The sequence below is a fragment of the Heteronotia binoei genome, chromosome 1 (assembly GCF_032191835.1).
Source record: "Heteronotia binoei isolate CCM8104 ecotype False Entrance Well chromosome 1, APGP_CSIRO_Hbin_v1, whole genome shotgun sequence".
NCBI classification, from domain to species: domain Eukaryota; kingdom Metazoa; phylum Chordata; class Lepidosauria; order Squamata; family Gekkonidae; genus Heteronotia; species Heteronotia binoei.
The window spans coordinates 141,390,617-141,416,440 of record NC_083223.1 but is presented as its reverse complement, the minus strand read 5'-3'; the positions used below and the strand labels follow the sequence as shown (position 1 = coordinate 141,416,440).

Below are 25,824 nucleotides of genomic sequence, written 5' to 3'. Positions count from 1 at the left end.
CAGATTTGGCCCTCATAACAAATGATTTTGACACCCCTGCATCATCCAGAATTTGAAATCCTCTAGAGCCTACAAGAATAGGAATGCTAGAAAAGTATCCTTTATATTGGAGGTATAATGCCAAATGTCCAGATCACAATTTTACATGAATTGGTTTTTTTCCCCCATCACTTGACAACCAAACTAAGGCCTGAAAAGATGCAAACTTCTCATATTTAGCTTCACTGACTGTTCTTTGAAGGTAGGTCCCACACTATGGGCAATGATTTTATTTCCTTTTTTAAAAGAGAGAGATAAGTGAGAAACATACCAGAAAAGTAAAGCCATGTAGCATGTTCATATAATCTGTAGCTAAATCAAAGACTACATGCAACAGTCCATCCGGGGGTGGCCAAACTGTGGCTCAGGAGCCACATGTGGCTGTTTTACACATATTGTATGGCTCTCAAAGTCCCCACCGCCCTGTCAGTCAGCTGGGAGAAGACATTTGTCTCTTTAAATCACTTGTCCAAGCCAGCTGGTGGCTTGGATAATGTGTTTAGAGTTAAAGTTGCTTTCTTTCAATTTCTCCCTCTCCCATCTATTTTCCTTCCGGCTCTCAAACATCTGACATTTATTCTACGTGGCTCTTATGTTAAGCAAGCTTGGCCACCCCTAGCCTAGCCACTGAAATAGTGAGTTAGCTTTCACCTTGCAGGAGATTGAGTGCATAAGGTATCCACAAGAAAGTTTTATTGTCAGTTTGCAAAATAAAAGCAACAATACACTCTTGGAGATACCCAGTACCTGCCCCCAGCCCAGCAGCTGGAAATAAAGGGAAATCAGCTGCCATTACAAATTCTAATATATAAGCATTTGGATATTCTTAAAGGTAAAGGTAGTCCCCTTAGAACTCCACAAAACACAGTCCGAGCCACTGGTTTACTGGCTAATATCTGATCCTGTATTCACTTAGCTACCAGAAATCTTTCTTCCTCCTCTACACATAAAAGGAAGGAGGATTCTAATAATCCTGTTCTAACAAAACTGTTCTTACCCATTACAAATCCAGCACTGCATTCAGACCACCCAAATTCAAATAGAATAACCAGGTATAAAAATAAAAGTCCAGTGGTACCTTTAAGATTAGGTTTTACTCAAAGTATGAGTTTTTATATGCAAATAAAAGTTATCAGCAAAGTAGCACACTGAAATTTATTGCTGTTTAGCTTCATCTAGAATGACGTACACGAATTAAATTAATGATACATTTGTTTTATTCTTCTTTCCCATTGTTCAGCTAGGTTTATCAGTGCTAGAATATTGAAAGGGAAAGCTACACAGTACTTGTAGCACAATGAACTGGTTTGGATCAAGGAGCTTAAAAAGTCAGGGAAAAAAGATACCAAGTCAAACCTTTGATTTAGATAGAGTTTCCCATTTCATAATTCATGTATTTCCTGGAAAAGACTATATACTACATTACCTGGTTGTTGTAACAAAAAAACCAATTGGGTTCTAACTAAACAATGTCTTTATACCAGCGGTCCCCAACCTTTTTGACACCAGGGACTGGTTTTGTGGAAGACAGTTTTTCCACGGACTGGGGGGTGGGCTTTGATGGTTTCGGGATGATACAATTGTGCACTTTATTTCTATTAGTTTGGTGTAATGGTTAAATGTGTGGACTCTTATCTAGGAGAACTGGGTTTGATTCCCCACTCCTCCACTTGCAGCAGCTGGAATGGCCTTGGGTCAGCCATAGCTCTCGCAGGCTTGTCCTTGAAAGGGCAGCTGCTCTGTAAGAGCTCTCTCAGCCCCACCCAACTCACAGTGTGTCTGTTGTGGGGGGGGGGGGGAGGTAAAGGAGATTGTGAGCCACTCTGAGACTCTAAGATTCAGAGTGGAGGGGGGAATATAAATCCAATGTCATCATCTTATTATTATTACTACATTGTAATATATAATGAAATAATTATATAACTCAAGGCCCAGTTGCTAACAGGCCACAGACTACTCCTGGTTGGAGACCCCTGCTTTATACAATCTAGAAGCATATTCCAAAACCTCTAATGAAGCAGGCTACATGCTTTTTGCATTAAGGATTTCCATATCAGCAAAGACCTGGAGTGAAGGAGAGGCTGAAATGAATGGATTTGTTTGGCTCTGCATTCACATACAAGGTGATTTACCTCAACATGAAGTTCACAGTCCAGTACACAGGCATGAACTGGATTGTGGACTAAATGCCTTTTGGAAGCAATTACTATTTGATGGAGGGTACTATTTGATGGAGGGTACTGTTTGATGTGGCTTGGCCCCACAAAGTCCCATTTGTGTCAGATCTGGCCCTCCCCTGTTTTATAGTGTCCCAGCAGAGCCCTATACAAATATTAGGCAGATACCAAATCACTCTACAACTGCTGGTGTGAGTATAGTACAAGAGTGGACATAAATGCCTAAAAAGACTAATTTAGTCATAGAGAAACAACAAAAAAACTGAAATTTTAAAACCCACTGCCAGTTATTAATTAACTACTAGCATAAGGGTCAGTTCAACAGCCATATAGCATGCATCTAAACTACTCATTTTTAAACACTAAGTCTTATAAATTTGTTTTCAATAATTTTAAAAATTCATGCAAAAGCCAGATTGAAAAAGGTTCTCCCATGCAAGATTTTGAGAGGGAATTTATACACAGTTCTTAAAACCATTTGTTTTCTGAATATGCAAGTCACTTTATAAAGCAATGTTTTGAATGTTTGAAACTGGCCATTCAATTTTCTGCAAAACTTTTGGATAAAACCTTCCAACAAAGTAACATTAATGCTGACAGTATCTCAACCTTGTTGGGGGCTTTATTATGCAGGCAAAACTCTCAGAAATTTAAACTCTCACAATACTTTCAAATGCTGCAAAGTGCAGAGCAGTTTTAGGCATCTAGTCTGAACTCAAAGTCTGCCAAGTACATTTCTTATGCAACATGGCCCCTGCATAACAGTAATGGGCATCTCTTGTTTCTGTCTTTTTTGAAAAGCTGATAAACATTCTCTATTTTATATGTACAGTCAAAGAACAAACTAACATGTAACCTTAGAAAGAGGAAGGTATGAAATAGGAATATGCACGTGGATATTTCCAGTCTGAAAACATTGTTTTTTAAAATACCCTTTTGGTATTTTCCAGATATATTCAGGTGTCTGGATGGTATCTGGGATATCAGTAAATAAGTCCCCAAAATTCTGGAAATATTCAGAAGTATCTGGGAATATCAGGGGGTGGTTTAAGGCTTCCAAGAATTTCTTTTTTAAAAGATTACTATGTGTCTATGTCTTCTTGCCAGGACTTGGTATTGGCTTGCCACGTCAGTTTGCCTTGGATGCTATGCTTTGATATTGATTCAGTTGTGTTCTTTGCTCAAGTTGGTTTGCATTGGATTCACTGGTTTAACAATGGAGAATGTCATAAAACAAATTACAGGCTTGCCCACTAGCAACAATGGGAGATGATAGAATGTTCACTGGATATAATGGGAACCAAGAATGCCAACTGACTTGTATGAGCTGTATTGAAATGTATTACAGTACATAAAAACTGCAATGAAAATGGTGAACAGATTTAGAATAATGGTCTCTGGACCAAATAGCGTTATCTGGGATTGGAATGACAGTTTCTGGAGTGCAGTTAAGGTCCCTGGGAGTATTTTTATTTTATTAATTGATTTGATTTATATCCCACCCTCCCCACCGAAGCGGCCTGGGACTAGAAACAGTGTTCTTAGACTGGAATTACATCCCCTGGGAGTAAAAGTCTAGTGAGCCCAGAAAGACCCCAGAATGGAATGCTAGTCCCTGAAACTAGATAAACTACTCTGGACCTGGAATGACAGCCTCCAAAGTAAAATGACGGCCCCTGGGAGTAGCAGAAGTATCCTGCAATTAAAATGACAGCCCTCAGAGTGGAATGACCATTCCTGGAACCAGATAAACCACTTTGGGTATCCTACTCTGAAGCCTCATTCTAGTCTCAGAGCACTGATTCTATTCTCAGGGGCCGTCATTCTACTCCAGAGGTTCATATTCAAGTTGCAAAACACTCCTCCTACTCCCAGGAACCATTCTTCCACTCAGGAGTTGTCATTCTAGTTCCAGTAAACTTATGCTACTACCAGGGACTGTCATTCCTCTCAAGGATGTCATCCCAGTCCGAGAGCAGTTTAGCTCATTCCAGGGATTGTCATTCTACTCTGGGAGCTATCACTCCAGGTCCAGAATACTTCTGCTACTCCCAGAGGCCATCATTCCACTCTGAGGGCTGCTATTTCAGTCCCAGAGCAGTCTGTCTGGGCCCAGTGACCTTTACTGAATTCATTCACATTTTCATTGCATTTCTTGTGCGCTGTAATTAATTTCAATGGAATCCATGCAAGTAAACTGGCAGCACCTGTCAATGTTGCCAACAAGCAATCCTGTGATTCCTTTTAGTATATCCCTCCTCGTTAAATGTTTGGTTTGGATTCTCTGGTTTGACATTGGTTGTGTTAGGCTTGACACATTGCCTCATGATTTGGCTGGGATTCCCTGGTTCTGTTAGGCTTGTTGGTTCTGCTGGCACTAGGAGGCTCTTGACCACTGGTTGCTTCTGCATCTTTCTTTTATTTATTTATTTACCTTAAATTTTTATCCCACCCTCTCTGCAAGTGGACTCAGGGCAGCTAACAGTCAGTTCAGACATTTACACTTTCCTGGAGAAACCATGGAATTTCCCCCTTCTGGAAACAGTGGAGGATGGCTGGGGGCACTTTGTTCAGAGGCCCACAAAACTGGGTTCCTTGGTCTAATTCACTTTAAATTTGAGGGCTAGTGGATACAGCTCCACTGAAATTTTGGTGTTGTTTGCTTAAAAGCAGCTCCTCCAACCCCTCAGAAAGATTCCCATAGGGAACAACAGATCAAAATAACAGAATCCACACACACCCCAAAAAAATCTGGACCCAAATACCAAACCAGTATTTAAAATCTGAACAACCAGGAATACCAGTATTTTTTGGCTCCCTGATATATAGATCTGAAAAATACCACTTGTTTGTTTTGTTTGCTATTTGTGGTAAGATCACTGCAGATGGTGACTGTAGTCATGAAATTAAAAAATGTTTGCTCCTTGGGAGGACAGCTATGGCGAACCTAGGCAGTATATTAAAAAGTAGAAATATCACCCTGCCAACAAAAGTCCAGGTAGTCAAGGCTATGGTATTCCCAGTAGTAATGTATGGCTGTGAGAGGTGGACCATAAGGAAGGCTGAGCACAGGAGAATAGATGCTTTTGAGCTGTGGTGCTGGAGAAAACTCTTGAGAGTCCCTTGAAGATCAATCAATCAGTCCTAAGGGAAATCAACCCTGCCTGTTCCCTGGAAGGTCAGATGCTGAAGCTGAAGCTCAAATACTTTGGCCACCAAATGAGAAGGGAGCACTCACATTGCTTTTACTCCTAAGAATCAACTGCTTTCATTTGTCTTTTGAGTAACAAATAATATAGTTAATTGGGTTTGCCTGTGTCATTTCTAAACTTTGTAACACCGGTACCTGGCATTACATTTTATGGTACACATGGTCTGGTCTGACAAAGTAACGTTTATGTCAGATGCAGCCCTTATACAAATTGGTTGGACACCTCTGCCATAATGTCTTATCCAACCCTTGAGTAGACTGTACATACACTATGTTTACAAACTGATAGCATGTAACAGGGAATGCATTCCTCCCTTCTCAAACCGGATAGAAGAAATATGGATGTAGCTATATATAAGTACAGACCTGCTAGAGAAACAACACTGAACATATTAAAACTACTGAGATACAAGATAATGAACTTAACACAAGACCCAGTGTCAGAATTCCAAAGATGCCCCCAGGATCAAAAATGCTGGGAGTCCTGATAAACATCATTAAGCATTACATAGTTTGGTTAATTTTTTAAAAAATATATCTTTTCTACTATAGGATCTTTCTACTATATCTGAAGAAGATCCTATTGGAATTAAATTCCATGGTATCAGGTAGAATTATTTCATACACTACTAGATCCTTTTTAAAACTGGAAATGTCAGGGATTGAATTTGGGACCTTCTGCAAGTAAAGCAGATGTTCTGCAACTAAGTCATGGCCCCTCTCTAATTTGAAAAGTACCACAAAAGTTGTCATCAGCACAAGGGAAAAAGCACCAACAAACGGCATTATTAGATCTTCTATGCAATATAGTAAACAAATCTTTTACTTACCAACTGAGAAAGATAGATTCGTTTTTATGTCAGTGGCACAAACAGCACTGGATTTGTTACATTTGTCAATACCACCACAGGGATTTATTTCATAGAGCACATTTTTCTGTGGATCAACAGCTTCCCACGTATACCTTAAAAAAAAACCAGAATGAATTTGTTTCACCGAATTGCATTTACTAATACCTGCTTCCACTGAGGCAACTCCAGTCTTAAAACCAACTGCTTTTTATTAATATTTGACACGTGAACAGCCTTCAGTTGTACTGCTAAAACCAACAGATCTAGGACTGACACAAGAAAATTTAACCACATCATCACTGACCACCTTCTTGAAAGATACATTTCAGATCATTTTTAAGGCAGTGAACTGAAGGTAAGAATTTATCCTTACTAAATCAGACAAGACAGCTACAGCTTGGAAATGTCACAATAAGCATGCGTTTATACAATAGCCAGAAGGGCTTTTCTGGAGAGCAAAAATGGGTTGTCAACTCTAGGTTGGGAAATTCCTGGAGATCTGGGGTGAGGGTGGGGACCTCAACACAGTATCACACCATTGTGTTCACCCTCCGATGCTTGCATTCTCTCAGGGGAACTGAACTTTGAGATTAGTTGTAATTCTGGCAGAAATCCAGGCCACACCTGGAGGCTGGCAATCTAAGATCAGAAAGGACTTTAACTGACACTGGGGGGACCATGAGTTCTACCAGCTCCTCCTTCAAGGAGCCTATTCATACCACATTCTATACCCATGGAGAGAATCCCCAAACCTCCATAGTGTCTTTAGAGCTGACTGTAGCAGAAAAAGGGTCTGGGAAGTCTTACTGCATGAGTAGAAATTTGCTTGAAATTGTCTAATCCAAAATTTGCTTTGATATATTGACTTTAGTCTAATACTTTGTCACAAAGACACCATTGAAAAGTTAGGGAAATGGACTTACTCCTGTAGTATATTAACGCTTCTAGAATCAAGTATTTCCATTATGTTATTACTCACAATGAACAATTCAAGGAAAACTAAATATTGATGTGCCAGACACCCAAGAGAAATAATGAATTTAAGATGCCAATGAAATGTCTGATAAAGTTCTACTCCTTTAACAGGCAATAAAACCAATTTAATACCAAACTGGTATTGTATGGTCATAGTTTAACTTTTGAGCATTAAGCAACAATGAGTTCAACACATACATATTTTGTTTACAGTAGCCTGCTTCATTAAAATAAAAAACCTCAAGAAACATCATGGAGATATTTAAAACCAGCAGCTAATAATAAAACTGAGATATTTAAACCACTAAACAGCCCATCTGCAAAATTAAAGGCAGCAAACCAGTTTACCAAAAAGCCTTCCTAAGAAGTTATGTCTCACATAATCTGTGATAGGACAAGAGCTTTAAAAAGTTTCCACCTTCCTCTAGGTAAGCTGTCTCACCAGGTAAGAAATATAATTATGGACACAGCTAGATGCAACTGCATCTCCAGACTGGCCACTGGCTGTTTCAGCACTTGAAAAGGCATGTGGGGGAACACTATCTGGTCCTGCTGCAGACCCAATCTGAAATGAGTCCTTGAACCTTTTTAAAAATCTCCCCATTAGGTACTAGAATGGCACTAGAACAGCAATGGCATCCGTGGATCCAACCGGGAAGCTCAGTCCTATCTAGGTGTGCCCTCATGAGAAGGCCCAAGTATGTATTTTTTCTCTCCAATTATCTCCACAATCTCTTTTCCATCTCAGAGACTCTGTAAATGTGACTCTAGCCAAAAGCAGTTCCTCTATGCCTCCATAGTGTTTAAATGGCCAACCTTTATGTTCAGTCATTGATGTTATGCCCATGGGATCAGCACAATGATTCAAAAAGATATCAAAGCCACACATAGCACACCAAAATACTTCAGGGAAGCCTTCTCATTTTCCATTTCCAAGTAACACGGCTCCCAGTAAACCACAGCATATTTGTTATGTTGCAAGCACAAAGTCTTGCAAAAGGGCTATATATATAATACAATGGGTTCTACGCAATGAAGAGGTGAAGTGGTAGTGATCTTTTTATTTTCACAGCATAGTATAGGGCTGTGCGCTAAGACTCCTTAGGGCCAACTATATATACACTCAAGATTCCTGAGCTAGCTGCTATTGGACCATTCAAACCAGCAGGGGGCCAGCGATTGGAGCAGGAAAGAAGGGATTTGGATCCTAATGTCCATTGTTGCCGAGTCCCCAAGCTCAGTCCTACAGGCTCCAATGACCCAGGCAGGAATACCATACATTATACACATTTCCGCTCACATATACAACATTCCTTCCCCCCAAGTTCGGAAGCCTAGCAGACATAATCCCTTAGATAGGCTGGCTTGCAATGTTCCTGCGTGGACCGCCTGAGCTCTGGAGTGGGCAGAGGAGCGGTTGCAGTGGCAAGAGGAGGAGCCGGCGATGCTTGGCTTTTGGTTGGTGGTTCTGGGGTCCTAGTGGCCACGGCTCTGCCCGAAGGGCTGGGGCCTCTGACTTGGCCGATTCAGTCAGGGGAGGAGTCTGAGCGGAAGGCTGGTCATCGGGACTGTAGTCCTTGACCTCTTCCTCAGGGGCCTCTTACTTCATACATCATTGACCCTAGAACCTGGGCGGCCCTTGCTGGAATCCATGTGGGGTCCCAAGTTCCTTGCCATGACTAGAACCCCAGTATCTAACCCGCGGGGTGCCCCAACTAACTCTGGTACCTCCTGGAGGTCCAGGGGCCAGTCCAGGTGCAAACAGTCCAGTAAAGTGGGCAGCCACCGACGCATTAAGAGCTCTGCCAGGCTGAGGCTGGTGGCGGGAATTGCATGCTGGGCCAGTAAGAACTCTGCAAGGTGGGCCTCCCAGTCCCCGTGAATGATGCGGCGGAGCAATTCCTTAGTTATCCACACCATCCTCTTGGCTTAGCCATTGGTGCCTGGGTAGAACGGGGTGGACCTGAATGCCTAATTAAGTTCTGGGCACAAAAGTCTTGGAACTTGCCTGAAATAAACATAGCTCCATTGTCAGAAACCAGAGTGTCCGACAGGCCATGTGTTGCAAAACCCCTGTGGGCCACTGATGGCAGCCCGGGAGAAGGTAGATGCCACAGGGACCACCTTCAGCCATTTCGAGTGGAAGTCCTCTATTAGGAAGAAAGTTTGTCCCTGGAAGGGCCCCACAAAGTCCAGGTGTAGGTGGGACCAGGGCTTGCACGTGTCCTCCCAATGCTGAGTTGGTGCATGGGGAGGTGCCAGTCAGGTCTCCTGGCAGGGCTGGCATCTGGCGACCCAGGACTCAATCACAGCATCGATCCTGGGCCACCAAACATAGCTGTGGGTGTGCACCTTCATTCGCATGATCCCCAGGTGGGTTTCGTGCAGTGCTATAAGGACTCACTGTCGTAGCGCCACGGCCCCACCACCCTACTCCCTCACAACAAACACCCTTTGTGTACTGAGAGTTTGTCCTGGCAGGACACGTATCCAGTAAAATCCAGGCCCACCCAGCTGGTAGGCCATCCTCTCCACACCCTGTCCAAAACACGGGAGAGGATCTTGTCCTTGGCGGAACAGCAGGCAATGTCCTTTGCATGTACTGGGCAGCCCAGGAAGGACTCTAGAAACATTATCTGGTGCGCTAGAGCAGGGTCCAGGTCCCCTCATGGCAACGGCAGACAGCTCAAGGCATCCACATGGCCCATTGCCTTCTTTCGGCGGTACTGGAGGGCATATTGGTACCCCTAAAGGAAGACGGACCACCGCAAGACCCCTGGTGAAGCCAGGACATGGCTGACCACTGAGACTGGGTAGGCGTGGTCCTGTAGCACCCTATTGATGGTGTATTTGTAGTCCATACAGATGCATTGGCGACCGGCTCCAGGACCCCTTCCATCACGTGGCAGTCTAGCTCTTCCTCAGTTTTAAGTTTCAGAGTGAAGGGTACAATGAGAAATGAACTGGGAACTCTCTGCAGACCAAACCAGAGTTCTGCCATTGAGTCACAGTCCTTCCCTTTACCAAAGGAGAATGAAATTAGAATGCTAGCAGGAAAAGGTGAGGGAGAACAAGCTACCGTATTTTTCGCACCATAAGGCGCTCCGGAGGATAGGACGCACCTTCCTCCTGGGGGGCGATCCGCTGCCTCTGCCTCTGATCCGGCACTTCCCCCGCGCCTGCCTGCCTGGCTCCATCTTCTTCAGGCAAGCACTGGGATCGCTCCACGTGGCCCCCTCCGCAAACCCAGCGCTTTGCAAGCGCCGGTTACGGAGGGGGCAGCGTGCTTCCTCCTTGCCTGTGCACCTGGCTTCAGCTGTGATGTTTAAAGCAAGCGCTGGGATCGGAGGGCGGAGGGAGCAATCCCAGCGCTTACTTTAAACATCACAGCTGAAGCTAGGCACACAGGCAAGGAGGAAGAACGCTGCCCCCTCCGCAGCCAGCGCTTGCGAAGCGCTGGGTTTGCGGTGGGGCCACGTGGAGCGATCCCAGCGCTTGCCTGAAGAAGATGGAGCCAGGCAGGCAGGCACGGGGGAAGCGCCGGATCGGAGGAAGAGGCAGCAGATCGCCCCCCCCCCCGAAGGTACGTACCTTTGGACCATAAGACGCACACACTTCCCCCCCCACTTTTTTTTGGGGGGGGGAGTGCGTCTTATGGTCCGAAAAATACGGTATGTATCACAGTAGAATATCAGCTTTGGAAGGTAGATACTGTTTATTGGAACTGCCATCAACATTTAGTTGTGGTAAAATGAAAAAGATTACGAAAATGAGACTCAAGAAGTTGGTGCAGACTGTGGAGCTGAAGTAAGTATGATTATACTTCCCAGTGCTCAGGAATTTTAATTTTTGAAATGCTCTTACGCATATAAAATGCCTACCTTCTGATTTCTAAGAAAATATCAGCGCCTCAGAAATAAGTTAAGTTTATTAAGAGCACAGCATTCGCCAGAGTTGATCCACCAAAGTGTTATCAGGTCAATTTTAAGCTGAATGCAACTTCATTTTATTACACATCTACCAATAGGCCAGAAATATCTGAAGTCACAAATATCTACATTACAACTCCATTACAACTGCAACATCCAGTTTTACATTGAAAACAGGTTAGAACTGCTCTATTTTAGAACCAGAAGAGTCAGAACAATAAAATACAATAGTATTTAAAATACAAAGCATACCCAAGCATGACAATACTGTACAGATTCACCAATACAAAAGGTTGTTTTCTTTCATTTTCTCTAATGAATGAAGTCAACATATTACTGATGGAATCCCTGCATATATAGGACAACTCACTTACTCAACAAATCAGTATCTGTTAAACATTTATTCACATTTAGAATGATTTTTGTACAGCATGATTTTTTTTTTGCTTTCCATGCACATTCCTCAATTAAATACATTTTTGTTAAAGATCCTATAATTCAGCCTGACTAGTCAAGCAGTCTTATTTGCACTCACTCAAGAATCTGCTCCATTTTTCTTAAATTTTGATCTCAGAGGTTTTTACCAAATTACAGAAGCAGGAATTCCTATAGGATAGTCACTAAAAGATCAGCTCTCCCCCTTGCCACAAACTCACTAGGTGGGTTTAGGCCAATTACTGTTCTCTCAGCCTCTCAAGCCCCAAATGAGCAATATGGAAATAACCATACTATTATGGTTGCTGCCAGATCGTATTTTGCAAGGCAAAATGCCACTTCCCTGAGAGTGAATCTAAATTAGAACTTCCATTCAAGGTTGTTTTGAGGTGCTGGGTCAGGTTTCAGGAATCCTCAAGTAGCAATGCAGTATCTTCAAAGAGAACCACAAAACTCATCAAGGGAAATCTGTTTTGATAGTGCTCTTTGTAGAAGGGTTTTGTTCTTCTTTACAACATGTGCATGGGATGGGGGGGTAGAGTTACAGAATACTTGAGAGGCCTAAAAATAAAAATTGATAACTTGTAGATTTTCTAGAGACAGTGTTAAAATACCTTTGGTGAACCATCCACGCCCCCCCCCTCCTTCTGATGGCACAAAGTAGTTATTGAAAAAGATTTGGAGAACCACATGCTAATGACACTCCACCATTTTTTTAAAAGTGCCTAAACAATGGGGATAGGGGAAGGTCTAAGAAACTGTGAGTCAAAGTGATGTTTGTCTTCACATGAACTAGAAACTGTTGCAGAACATTGGTGTAAGGGCTAAACTTTGCTTTTTTGGACAGCTAATACTGAAAGTTTATCTAAAGGGGTAAAGCATCTTTTATTGATGCTGAGGAAATACCTCAGCACATAAAAGAAGATGATATTGGATTTATATCCCGCCCTCCACTCTGAAGAGTCTCAGAGCAGCTCACAATCTCCTTTACCTTCCTCCCACACAATAGACACCCTGTGAGGTGGGTGGGGCTGGAGAGAGCTCTCACAGCAGCTGCCCTTTCAAGGACAACCTCTGCCAGGGCTATGGCTGACCCAAGGCCATGCTAGCAGGTGCAAGTGGAGGAGTGGGGAATCAAACCCGGTTCTCCCAGATAAGAGTCCCCACACTTAACCACTACACCAAACTGGCACCAAATATTTGGTAGAGTATAATCTCTTACATTCTTAATTTCTGTTAACCCATTTCATATCTCTCAGGAAAACTAAGAGCCATAAACCATTCAAGTAAACTTCAAGGAACAAAGTCCTGGGAAGAAAGTTACAAGCCACAGACAGAGCAACTTCTGTAAAGAACACTGTATGCTGTTAGTCAGACAAACTACCAAGGAATCATGGGAAGGAGCAGTGCTGCAGTTTTCCAAAATCCAAAAGTTGTCCAAAACTGTAAATAGCATGATCTGATCTGGTATATTTATTCTATATTACATTGATTACAATATCCCTTCCACTACGTGAGAGAAGACAGAAGAATTATTGTTTTAGAATTTTACCTACACAGCCTGTTTGAATCATTTGTGGTGCTATGCCCCTCCCACTTTACAAATCCACAAAGAACACAGATACTCTCACACAATTCTGAGGGATAGTTGACGGAAAAACATTAGCTGTGACTTTGAAACTGCCAAACTTCCCTAGCTTTTTTACTGACAATGGCCGATACATACAATATTAACTGATGTTAATCTTATTAAATAAACAATCTTTGGAAATGGTAAACCTGCTAGAGGAAAATAAAGCACTGGAAAACTGACTCATCCAAATCTCTCAGGAGGAGGAAGATGAAAGGTTTTTCTTCCTCGTCCTCTACATTAAAAAAGCAATGAGCTGCTCAACAGTGGTCCACTTTCTTTGGCCTTTTCAACTGGATTTTGCAAATTCACACAGTAAAATCCAACTGTAAAGTGCACTAAAAGTGGATTGAAAGTGCAATATTTTATTTTTTTTGGCCTCTAATTTTAAAAGTTTTATTAGTTTTCCAGAAACATAGGGGAAAGGGGAAAGAAGGATAAAGAATTGAAAATACAAATAGCAATAGCAATATAATCTAGTCTGCATGAAAATACTTCCTTAAAATCAAATATTAAAATATTACTGTTCATTTTACATTGTATCATCGTAATCTAAATAAAATATTCTAAAGATTGTAAGTCTTCATTTGAATTGTTTATTTATGCTTATATTTCTCATATATATGGTATTATAATATAGATTACAGAAGAAAAAGTTCACACCAGGAAGTCTTGAATATCTAACCACACATATAATTTTGCCCAATATTTTCTTGCTTCTTCCTTTGACTTCCCAGCAAGCAACTGGGATAAGTAGTCCATCTCAGTCGTTTCCAATATTTTCCCCATCAAGTCCGATCTCTTGGGGATTTCTTGAAGTTTCCATTTCTGTGCCAGAAGAATTCTAATTGCTGTATTAATATGAGTTAATGTCTCATCTCTTTCATATAATTGCTGGGATATATATTCAATAAAAATAGTTCTGGTTTAAATTGAATCTATCTTCAGAATTTTCTATAATGGTTCATGCACCATCTTCCAATAATCTTTCACCACCTCACAGGTAAACCACATATGATAAAATCAGCCCACATGTTTAGTACACTTCCAACACTTATTAGACATATTTGAATACATTTTAGAAAGTTTTTGTGGAGTTACATATCATCTATAAACCATTTTGTGCAAGTTTTCCTTAAAGGTTACAGACTTAGTTTAATATTGAATTTCCATAACATCTCCCATTCTTCTAACATAATATTACGCCCCACATTCTTAGCCCATTGGACTATACAATCTTTTACAGTCTCATCTTGCATTTTCATCTGTAGTAAATATGAGTATAGTTTAGAAATTAATTTTTCTTGAGGGCCCGAAAAGATTTTATCAAATGGGCATTGTTCCATATTGAAATCTATTGTCTTTGGCATATCTGGGTTCTACTTGTGTTTTCAACCACCAACTCATTTTAATATCCATTTTTTCTAATTCTTCTTTGGTTTTTAGTTGGTTGTCTTTATGCAGCAAATTCTTATCTATAGCTCTGATTTGGCTTTAAAAGGTTTTGGGGTGTAAATGCTTCTACTGGAGACACCCATCTTGGAATTTTTTGATAAATTCTCGATTTTAACCAAGTCCATGTATGATACAAAGATTTCCGAAACCAATTATTTTTAAAATAAGAGTGCCCTTCTAATCTTTGATACCATAGATATGCTTGCCAATTTAAGGTGAGATTGTGGCCCTCTAACAATAACTGTCTTATTGTTCAATAACACCCAATCTCTTACCCAGGAAAGTACTGAAGCTCTATAATACAGCTGCCAATCTGGTAGACCCAGACCTGCTCTTGTTTTAGAGACCATTTTGTTCAATTCTTGGGAAAACGCATTGGTTAAGAGCACTGGAATAGTTTGAAATAGAAATAATAGTCTTGGCAAAATATTCATTTTTATTGAAGCTATTCTTCCCATTAGAGATATATATTCAAGTCTTGCCATTTTTCCAAGTCTTTTTTAATCTGTTTGAGCAATTTATCATAATTGTCCATCTTTAAATTACTGCATTTGTTTGTGATATATACCCAAATATTTTACTCTTTTCTCATGAGAAAATCCTGATTTTTGATGAAGTTGAGTTTGTTCTGTCGTCATATTTTTGGTCAAAATTTTTGTTTTATAATAGTTTATTTTCAGTCCTGCTCAATGATCAAATTGATTGATCTTATTTATCAAATAGTCGATTGAGTCTAATGGTTGTTCTAATATAAAAACCAAATCTGCAAAGGTTTATATTGTTCACCCTTAATCAGTGCCCCTTTGATACTTGAATCTTCTCTTATTTGATTGTTCAATATCTTTAAACATAAGATGAAGAGAAGTGGTGACAATGGGCAACCTTGTCTTGTACCCTTTTGAATAGCAATTGCTTCTGTTAGTTCCCCGTTCCCCATTCACCACCACCTTTGCCGTTTGAAGAGAGTATATCAATTGTATCACTCTCAAAAAGTTCTCACCACACTCCATGCCCTTCAGTTGCTGTAACATAAATTGCCAATGCACATTATCAAAGGCCTTCTCTAGTTTGGTGTAGTGGTTAAGTGTGCGGACTCTTATCTGGGAGAACCGGGTTTGATTCCCCACTCCTCCACTTGCACCTGCTAGCATGGCCTTGGGTCAGCCATAGCTCTGGCAGAGGTTGTCCTTGAAAGGGCAGCTGCTGTGACAGCCCTCTCCAGCCCACCCACCTCACAGGGTGTCTGTTGTGGGGGAGGAAGGTAAAGGAGATTGTGAGCTGCTCTGAGACTCTTTGGAGTGGAGGGCGGGATATAAATCCAATATCTTCTTCTTCTTCTCTGCGTCCAGACAAATTAGTGGCAGTTGTTTCTCTGGGTGGTTCTCATAGTATTCTATTATATTACACACTGTTCTCACATTGTCTTTCAAATATCTTCTGGGAAGAAATCCTGCCTGGTCTTGATGTATAATAGCCGATAACACTTTCTTTAAACGTTGTGCCAATATTGAGGCAAAGATTTTATAATCTACATTTAACAGAGAAATTGGTTGAAAATTTTTTATGTCTTTCAAGTCTATACCCTCTTTTGGGATTAGAGATATTGTAGCTTCTTGCCATGAATTTGATATTTGAGCTTCCTTCCGAATCTTTTCCATAAGTTTAAATGGTACCAGTAAGCACTCTTCAAAGGCTTTACAGAATTCTGCAGGAAGGCTGTCTGGGCCTGGAGATCTGCCATTCTTCTGAGAAGTCATTACATCTCCCACTTCTCTTATCATTATTGGTTCATTTAGAATTTCTTTGTTCCTCTGTGAATTTACTGAGATTATTCTGCCTGTTATATTCTTCTAGATCTTCCTTTTTAACTTGTTTGGTTTCATATAATCTTTTATAAAATTGTTCCACGATTTGACATATCTCCTGGCTTTGAAATTTCTCATTATTATTTTCATCTTTCAGGACCGATATTGTTCTTTCTGCACTCTCTTTTCTCAATCTGCATGCCAACCATCTTCCGGATTTGTTAACATGTTCGAAATAATTCTGTCTGGCAAATCTTAATTTTTTCTCCATTTCCTCTATTAAGTTGATGTTGTACTTTTTAAATTTTGTTTTGAAACTCCAGTTTTGTAGGCTGTACTTAAGTTCTTTCCCGCTTTTTCTGCCTGCAGCAATAGTTTTTTGAAGTTTTCAGTTCTTTCCTTCTTTTTCTTCGCACTGAATCTAATTGCTAGACCCCTAAAATATGACTTGGCTGTATCCCATACCACCTGCATCTTCACATCTTGGGTTATGTTCTGTTTTTATAAAAGATTCCATTTCTATCTTGGTTCCTTGAAGGAAGTCTTTATCTTTCAGTATTGAGGTATTTAACCTCCAGGCTCTTCTCGGCTGGGTTCCCTTGAATTTTATCCACACAGGATTGTTATGTCATATAACTCTTGGTTGGATTTCTGTCTCCACTAAGTCTTTGACCAAATCTGTGGACAGTCAACACATATCAATTCTTGACCACGACTGATGTCTAGCCGAATAATATGTAAAGTCTCTCGAATTCGGGTATCTTGTTCTCCAAGCATCAACTAAATCCAATTCTTCTGCAAGTTTCTGAAAACTTATTGGCAGTTGAAATCCTTTAGCTTTAGTATGCTTGTGTGTTTTTTATCCAATTGTCTATCACAAACTGCATTAAAATCTCTTATTAAGCAGTATTCTGCATATTCCAAATTTGTTAGCTTAAAGTGTAAATCTTTAAAAAAAATCTTGGTGGTCATTCAGAGCATAAATATTTGCCAACAAAATTTTTCTACTATCTACAACAATCTCTACTAGTAAAATTCTTTCATCGTCTGAGGCATACTGTGGTTGTGGATTAAATTTGTCCTTTACATAAATTGCCAGGCCCCTTTTCTTTTCATTTAAATCGGTTGCTGCAAATAAGTTACCAAGTTTCTTATTTCTCAAGAGATGTTGATCTTTTGCCAAAATATGTGTTTCTTGTAAGCAAATTATATCTGTCTCCAATTTTGCTAAATATTTGAAGGTCTTCCTCCTTTTTATGGGAGAGTTGTCCATTTACATTAATTGAAATTATTGAAGCCATTATGGATTTTTCTTATCATTATCTTTCTTATCTTTTTTGCTCTGCAGTCTTGTTGGTTATTTCCTTGTCCACTTGAGTCCTCTTCATCTGAAGTTTCCTCTTCTTCATCTGCATCTTCCTTCTTTTTCTTCCCCTCTTTCTTCTCAATTTTCTCCAGAAAAGTTTTGGCTTTAAAACAAGAGTTTATTCTGTATCTGTTATCGTCATACGTAAAAAGTAGGCCTTCCGGCATTAGCCACGTATAAGGTATTTCTCTTTCTCTCAAAAAATTAGTCAAAGTTTGGTATTCTCTTCTCTTTTGTCTAACTGGCCATGGTACCTCTCTCAAAATTTTCATCGTTTTACCTGTTATGGTCACTGGCTTATCTCTCGTTTGTTTCAAGATGCTGTCTCTAGTCTTTTTCCTTGTCAGCTTCAAATGGATTTCACTGGGCAATTTATTTCGCCTTGTGAAGCTTGATAGTACCTGTTTAACTCGATCAAACTCCTCCTCCATCTTATCAGGTGTCACCTGTAAAATTTCTGACAAAGCTTTGCTTAGTATTTTCTGTAGATCTTCAGATTTTTCTTCAGGTACGTTTTGAAACAGCAGCATATAGGCTGCTCTATCCATCTCTAACTGAAGAAATCTACTATCCTACTTTCTGCTCTTTTTTCAGTTGCTCCACCTTTTTCGTGTTGTCCATCACCTTTTCATCTAGGACCTTCAAAGCTTTATTAGTCTCTGCTGTTTGCTTTCTATTCTCTTGAAGTTCTTGTTTGATCTCTGCCACCTGCTCTCCTATATTGTCTACCTTGCCAGCCAGTTGTGCTATGGCAGTTAAGAAGGTATTTTGCATTTCTTTCATGTCCCCCTGCATAGCTGCAGGCGTGAACTTCCCTGGGCCGGACGAAGAGCTGGGTGAAGGGATCAGGGGTCTACCTTCTCGATTCTCTTTTTTCCTTTGAGCCAGCTTTATTGTTCATCCTCACTACTATATTAGCACTCACACCCAAACACCTTGAATGTTTCCACTTAACCAACCTGTTTTGGAACACAAAGTTCCTATTTATATCAACAAATCCAATATCCAACAAATAATATCAATATTTTAGAAAGATAGTAATTTGTTTGGGAACAGAACCTTCTTACTTGTATCAACAATTTAACAAATCCTAAATAGCAATAAACAGTATATTAAATAAAGCTTTTTTGCCAAAACAATCTTAAGTCACAAATACCAAACAGTCCAACTCACAGGAACAGTTCACTACAATGTGTCTTCCAAACAGATAGTTCAGTCAAGTCTAATTCTTCAAAAAATGTACGTTCAGATATCCAAGATAAAAATTTATGAAACTTATATAAATTGTAATCCAAGGCTTGGTGCCCAACTGTATAATCTCCAAGAAAAGCAGTTTTAAAAAAGGCCCCATATATCTTCAACAGGAAAAAAAAAAAAAACCCAAAGAGAAAAGGGCAGGGGAAAAAAGAAAAAGCTCCAACAATATTAGTGTTTTGTAATCCAACCATACGTTTGTAAATCCTCAAAAAAAGGAACAAAGCCAAAAAAAAAAAGATGCCAAAAATAACATCCAACCAACCACCTCTTTGCAATCCATTAAAAATATGGGAAGGAAAGAATACTGGAAACCATATTATACATCAAAAATTTGTAAACTACTTAGGAACTTCACAATTGTTCTTTCTAACGTCAACCATATAACAGCTTCCAATTTCGACGACCTAAGCTAGAGAGCGACTCGGGCCAGCTTGCCCAGGGTTGCTCTGTAATCGAGCAGCTGAGGGGTCCGCGACATTGGGGGACTCGACTCTGGGACCCAGGAAGAGTCTGAGAATGCGGGCGGCTTGATGCTGTGGATGGGATTATCAGCGGCAGCTGATTCCAGAGTCCGACATCGCTGCGAGCCTCGCTGTCCCGATCACCATTTTAAATGGCATCAGGGTTGACTGCCGGGTTCTGTCTTTCCAAGTAGCAACTCTGCATGATCAATATCATTTTTCTATACACATCAGATGAACTTTAAGTCTCTTTTCTCTTTTTATTGAACTTTATGCAACTTTCAAAATAACACTATGGAAAAGATGGGAGTTTGTAAGTGAGAGTGTGAGTGAAGCATGGAGGAGGCAATCATGAAGAGGAAGGGGGGGGGGGGATATCCGGTTCTCTCCTTCCCTTTTTAAAGGCTTCTAAAAAAATTGTGCCTAAACTGGAGACTTTCATGGTGCTGTTCTGGAATAATTGTTTAGCTCACACCAGTTCTTTAAGATAAAGAAGAACTGAAACTTGTGCTGCATTGATCTGAACTGAACTTCAAGGGTAAAAGATCTCATCATTGAATTACAGATAAGTGGCAAGCTAGCAATATCTACATTGTGCTGAGAAGACTAGCTGTTGTAAGGTTCTTGAGCCCAGCCTGCAAGGCTGGAGAAAGACTCCTGGAGCTTATTCTTATTGGTCAGAGGATATATATTTTGAATGAAACTTTGTGGGTCTTAAATATATAACAGAACTCTGTGGTAAGGTTGGAGGAAGACATGCATCCTGAATAAAACTCTGCTGGTCTTAAATATATATATATGGACCCATTTGGCACGTGCATTGATTTTTAGAAAGTGCAATACTTAATGTGTGCGATCACAGTCACATAATTGGAAGGGGCCATCTAGTCCAACCACCTGCTCAATGCAGGATCAGCCTAGAGCAGGGGTGGCCAAACTGTGGCTCGGGAGCCACATGTGGCTCTTTCACACACATTGTGCTGCTCTCAAAGCTCCCACCGTCCCATCAGCTAGTTTGGAGAAGGCATTTGTCTCTTTAAATCACTTCGCCAAGCCAGCCAGCTGGTGCTTGGAAAATGCATTTAAAGTTAAAATCACTTTCTTCCCACCTCCAGCTCCCTCCCATATATATTTGCTTTCTTTCTACCTTTCCTTCCTTCCTGTCTTGTGGCTCTCAAGCACCTGACATTTATGTCTTGCGGCTCTCAAACATCTGATGTTTATTCTGTGTGGCTCTTATGTTAAGCAAGTTTGGCTACCCCTGGCCTAGAGCATCCCTGACAAGTATTTGTCCAGCCACTGCTTAAAGACTGCCAGTGAGGGGGAGCTTACCATCTCCCTTGGTAGCTAATTTCACTGTAGAACAACAATTACTTTTTTAAAAAATGTCCCTCATATCCAGCCAGTAGCTTCCCGCCCTTAATTTAAACCCATGATTGTGAGTTCTACCTTCTTCTGCCAACAGGAACAGCTCTCTGCCCTCCTTAAAGAGACTAATCATGTCCCCTCTCAATGTCCTCTTCCCCAGATTGAACATTCTCAAGTCCCGCTGTCTCTCCTCATATGGCTTGGTCTCCAGGCCCCTGATCATCTTTGTCACTCTCCTCTGCACCTACTCTATTCTGTCCACATTCTTCTTGAAGTGAGGCCCCAGAACTGCACACAATAGGTGCACCCTGACCAACACAGTGTACAGCGGGACTATGACATCTTGTGATTTGGGTGTTATGCCTCTGTTGATACACTCCAAGATCATGTTAGCCTTTTTTGTCACTGCATCACACTGGCTGCTCATATTTAACTTACAGTCCACCCATATCCCAAGATCTTGTTCACACACACACTGATACCTAGAAGTGTATCTCCCATCCAGTATATGTGTTCTTCATTTTTGTTACCTAGATGCAAAACTTGACACCTATCCTTCTTAGATTGCATCTTGTTCACTTCCACCCACTTTTCCAGTGTGTTCATATCTCACTGAAGTCTATCTCTATCTTCTGGTGTGTTCCCTGCTCCTTCCCAATTTGGTGTCATCTGTAAATGTAATGAGTAATCCCTCCACACCCTCTTCTAGATCACTGATAAAAACACTGAAAAGTTCTGAGCCCTGTGGCACCTCAGTGGACACCTCCCTCTATTCAGATGAAATGCCATTGACAACTACTCTTTGAGTGTAGTTCTCCAACCAGTTCTCTATTCACATAACTATCCTAAAGTCCAGTTCACAGTCCTCTAGTTTACCCATCAGAACATCATAGGGAACTGTGCGAATGCAAAATTTTATTGAAATCCAGGTAAACATCATTACAGCATTCCCTTGGTCCACTTGCTCATTACTCTCAACAATTCAAAATAGTACTTCCATCTTCCTCTCCCCCCATGCTACCAGCTCTATCCCAACTGGGATAGAGGGATATTCCTCTAACAGCACTCATCTCTTAAACATCTGTCTCCACTTTCCTCCAGTGTACTTTCAGCTATGAAATGTACAAGATCTCTTAAACAGACCAAGGTGTAACTGGGATCAGAACAAACACACACCTTCTAAAACACCTTTTTTAAAAAATAAAAATATTAAAAACAACACACACACACTCTTTTAGTTAATCTCTTTCCAACAAGGACTATTCGGAATACTAAGGAGACTTGCCACTCACGGATCCCATTAAAAGAAGTAGAAATGTCCCTGATTCTGCATCTCATGCTCCAGTTCCCCTCAGCTACGAAGCAGCTGTGTGCTTAGCTTCAACCAGGCAGAGTGGAAATATATGCAAGAACACTCTTCCGCAATCATTCTGTCCAGAGGTCAGGGGAACCACACAGAGACACTCCTGTGTTTCTGTTTCAAGGAGAACAAGTTCATTTTGGGGAGTAGGGAAAATGGGACTTCCTCTTCCCCCATATTCTCAGAGATTCCTCCAGGATTGCATGCTCCCAACCTTTAAAGTTAACTGAACGGACAACAGATCTTCGGAAGATGGGGTCTGAGAAAGATTCTCTGCTGGGAATACATAAGAGAAACAGTTAGCCTGAACTTGGGAGAATGATACACTGGGGGGAAAAACTATGACGGGAGTTAGTAAAACTGGAGATTGCAATCTTAGTGGGGCTACAAATACTCTCTGGGAGTCTGACATTTTCAGAGGTGACTATGATAGTCTGCAGTACAACAGTTAAGATTCAAGTCCAGTAGCACCTTAGAGACCAACAAGATTTTGGGGGTATAAGCATTCACAAGTCAAAGCTCCATTCATCAAACAGAGCCCTTTGCAATATTCACTGACTGACTGTCTGCAGGACTACTTATCTGCTTCCAAAAAGCTGTGCTTGTATACATGTAAACAAAGGAACTATAACATAAGACACTAACTTTCTTCTGCAATCTCTTTCAAAAAGACCCAACCCATAAGTGCTGCTCAGAGAGCTGAGAAACAGGTAGCACTGACCTGCCTTACAAGGTCCGCAAACAGATTACTGAGATAATATTTGCCAAGTAATTTAAATACCCTAAAACTGTGTATTAATGTACTATATTGTATTGTTTAATATAGAAACACAACACACCAACTTAAGACATTAACATTTTTTGACCACTGAATTTCCTCCCTGCCTTCTTACTAAGTTACACCCACCTAGAGAGTTTGAGCTATCACTAACCTAAAGCAAAAAAGCACTATTTAAAAATTCTTCCTTGTGCTTGAATAAGTGACTCCTCCATTTTAAGTAACAAGAGCTTAAGTTAGCACAGGAAAAATTGGTACCAACTGCTAGATTTGCAATTACACATTCCATTTTAAGTCTATGCAATTATTCTGATTTCACAGGATCCAGGCACACTAAGCAAGTTTACTTACATCCTAACCCAGCAGTAATAATTTTATCCCTTCACAAAGAAAGCCCAAACAATTAAGCACATACTGCAATAACATTCCCACTGGTGAAGTATTATTTAAATATACCCATATTATTCAAATATACCTTGGCAAACTATATCCAACAGCTTGTAGCAAGAACAGCTTAAGGGAAAAAGTACAGAAAACAATTAAAAGAGACTAGTACACTTTATGATAGGTATAGGCAACCATAGCACATGTGCTGACTGCAGAACAACCAAGCATGCCTCTGATGCCTGGCTGAGCATACCCCTCATCTCTCCCTTTCCAAACTTGTTTGACACACATCAACATCTCCTCAAGTGGGTACTGCCCTTCTTTCAGCACGAGCCAAAAAGGTTACCCCCTCCCAATCCCACTTTATGGCAAGGTAGACAGTATTTTTGCTTCAAGACTTCTGGAGAAGCTGGCCTTTGAGCTAAACTTCAGGCACGAAGGGTTCAATTTTCTGTGTAAGCATTTTGCAAACTACATGCACAACGCTTCCTGAACAAGTTATTAGACACAGTGAATTCTACCATTTGTCTACCAAACACCCAAGGAAGGATGGAGGCTATCTTGTTGCCTACAGAAAGATTCTGAGTTGTATTTTAAACAGAAGACAAGTTTCATAAAGCATAAACACAACTGTACCAGACAATAGAAGCTGCTTAAGAGTAGTTTCGAGAACTGCGAGAAGTTCTCTAAAAACCTAAATATAGCGTTGTCTCACAATCATCATATAGATATATTTATCGCTACCAGCTGCGTGTCAAGCACCACCCAGAAACACGGAAGGACAAGGCAATTCAGAGAGTTTATAATGGAAGAGTCACTCTTGGGCCACTGCCAGAGACTGGCACCAGCCCTTCTGGTAGGGCAGCTCAGCTGCAAGAGGAAAGGAGGGGCTGCCACTCACCTGCATAGAGCCTGGTAACTGAAGCTGCTCTGGGCCGCTACGACAGGGCTGGTGCCTCCCTTCAGATCCGGGAGCAAGAACAAGAGACGTAAGCAGAGCAAAACTCCAGGCCAGAAAAGCCGAGCACCATCCCCGAAACGAAGGAGAACGAAGCGTCGCATGGTCGAGGAAAAGAGACGCTCAAACGCTAAGGCTCCTGCGCTGACATGACCGAGCAACAAGGAAGGAGGGAGAGAAAGAGTCGCAAAGCGTCATGTGACTCCCTCCCCATCAGCCTAACGGCACTCATGTGACTAAAACCACGCCTGGCACGTGACAGCAGTCATGTGAGGCGTGGTGTGATTAGTGGCCGCGTGGGAAGTTGGAGGGGTTTGGCTACTGCGGTGGAGATGAGGCGTCGTTCTCTGGCAAAAGTTGCTTGGTTGTGCTCAGTGCTTGTCTTGGAGGTAGAACAGCTGAATGTGTGAAAAGGCAGTTTCGGAAACCTTAACGGTTGAGATAACAAGATCATGCGTTAGTCGGCAGCACTACCGCGGTGTAGAGATAGTAGCTCCGAAGCATGGATCTTGATGATTTTTGTGATGGGGCAGGGTCACCAAAACTCGACATAAAATTACTCATGTCCATGGCCACAGATAACACTGGAAAAAAATCACAGATCCCCTGCCTCATTGCACCAACTCACCATCAAGTCACATAGCACGTCCACAGCCACAGATTACACCACAAATATCACGCATTCACTACTTCATGGCACCATCACAGCACAAAAACATAAATCTGAAACACGGATCTTCATGGTTTTTGTGTGTTGTGTCACCTCAAACTCGCAATCAAGTCACATATCATGGGCAAAGTCACAAATTGCAGGGCAAATGTATATCTACTGCTTTTCGACACTGCGATGGTGCAAAAGGATGGTTTCAAAGCACAGATTCTCATTAATTCATATGATTTTTATGTGGGTCATTTTTCTGGTGTAATCTATAGTCAAGGGTACAATGATATTGGATAGTGAGGCTGCGGTGACCCAACACAAATCATGAGGAGCCAGGTTTTGGAACAGTTTTTACAGTGTGGCAGCTCCAGAAATAGGTGAATACGTGATTTTTGTTTCTTGTGCAAGAAAAAACTCCAGGCCAGAAAAGCTGAGCACCATCCTCTCGAGAGACTCGCCGGGTAAGTGTTGCGGGGCGAGGGGCTTCCGTAGGAACCCGGACAAGAACATTTGTGCAAGCTGGGCTATGGACATGATATGTGATATGATGATGGGTTTTGGATGACCCAGCGCAAAAAAAAATAACTATCCATGCCTAGGAACCAAGTTTTTGCACTGTACCCTGAAACAGTGGATCTTTGCTTTCTCTGGTATAATCTGTGGCTATAGATATGATATCTGACTGGATACTAATTTTAGGATGACCAAAACTACAAATCCT

At 41.1% G+C, this 25,824-nt stretch overlaps 1 protein-coding gene across 1 annotated transcript in view; it reads right to left on the bottom strand.

Annotated features, from left to right (window-relative positions):
* IGF2R (insulin like growth factor 2 receptor) overlaps positions 1–24,654 on the bottom strand; it is a 131,825-nt gene extending 107,171 nt beyond the window's left edge. The window contains exons 1-2 of the mRNA XM_060241808.1: positions 24,386–24,654; positions 6,258–6,391 (exon numbers count right to left, since the gene is read on the bottom strand). Coding sequence (XP_060097791.1) covers positions 6,258–6,391; positions 24,386–24,546 — 295 coding nt within the window. The 5' untranslated portion in view covers positions 24,547–24,654. The remainder of the gene's footprint in view (positions 1–6,257; positions 6,392–24,385) is intronic.
* Positions 24,655–25,824: the final 1,170 nt, after the last annotated feature.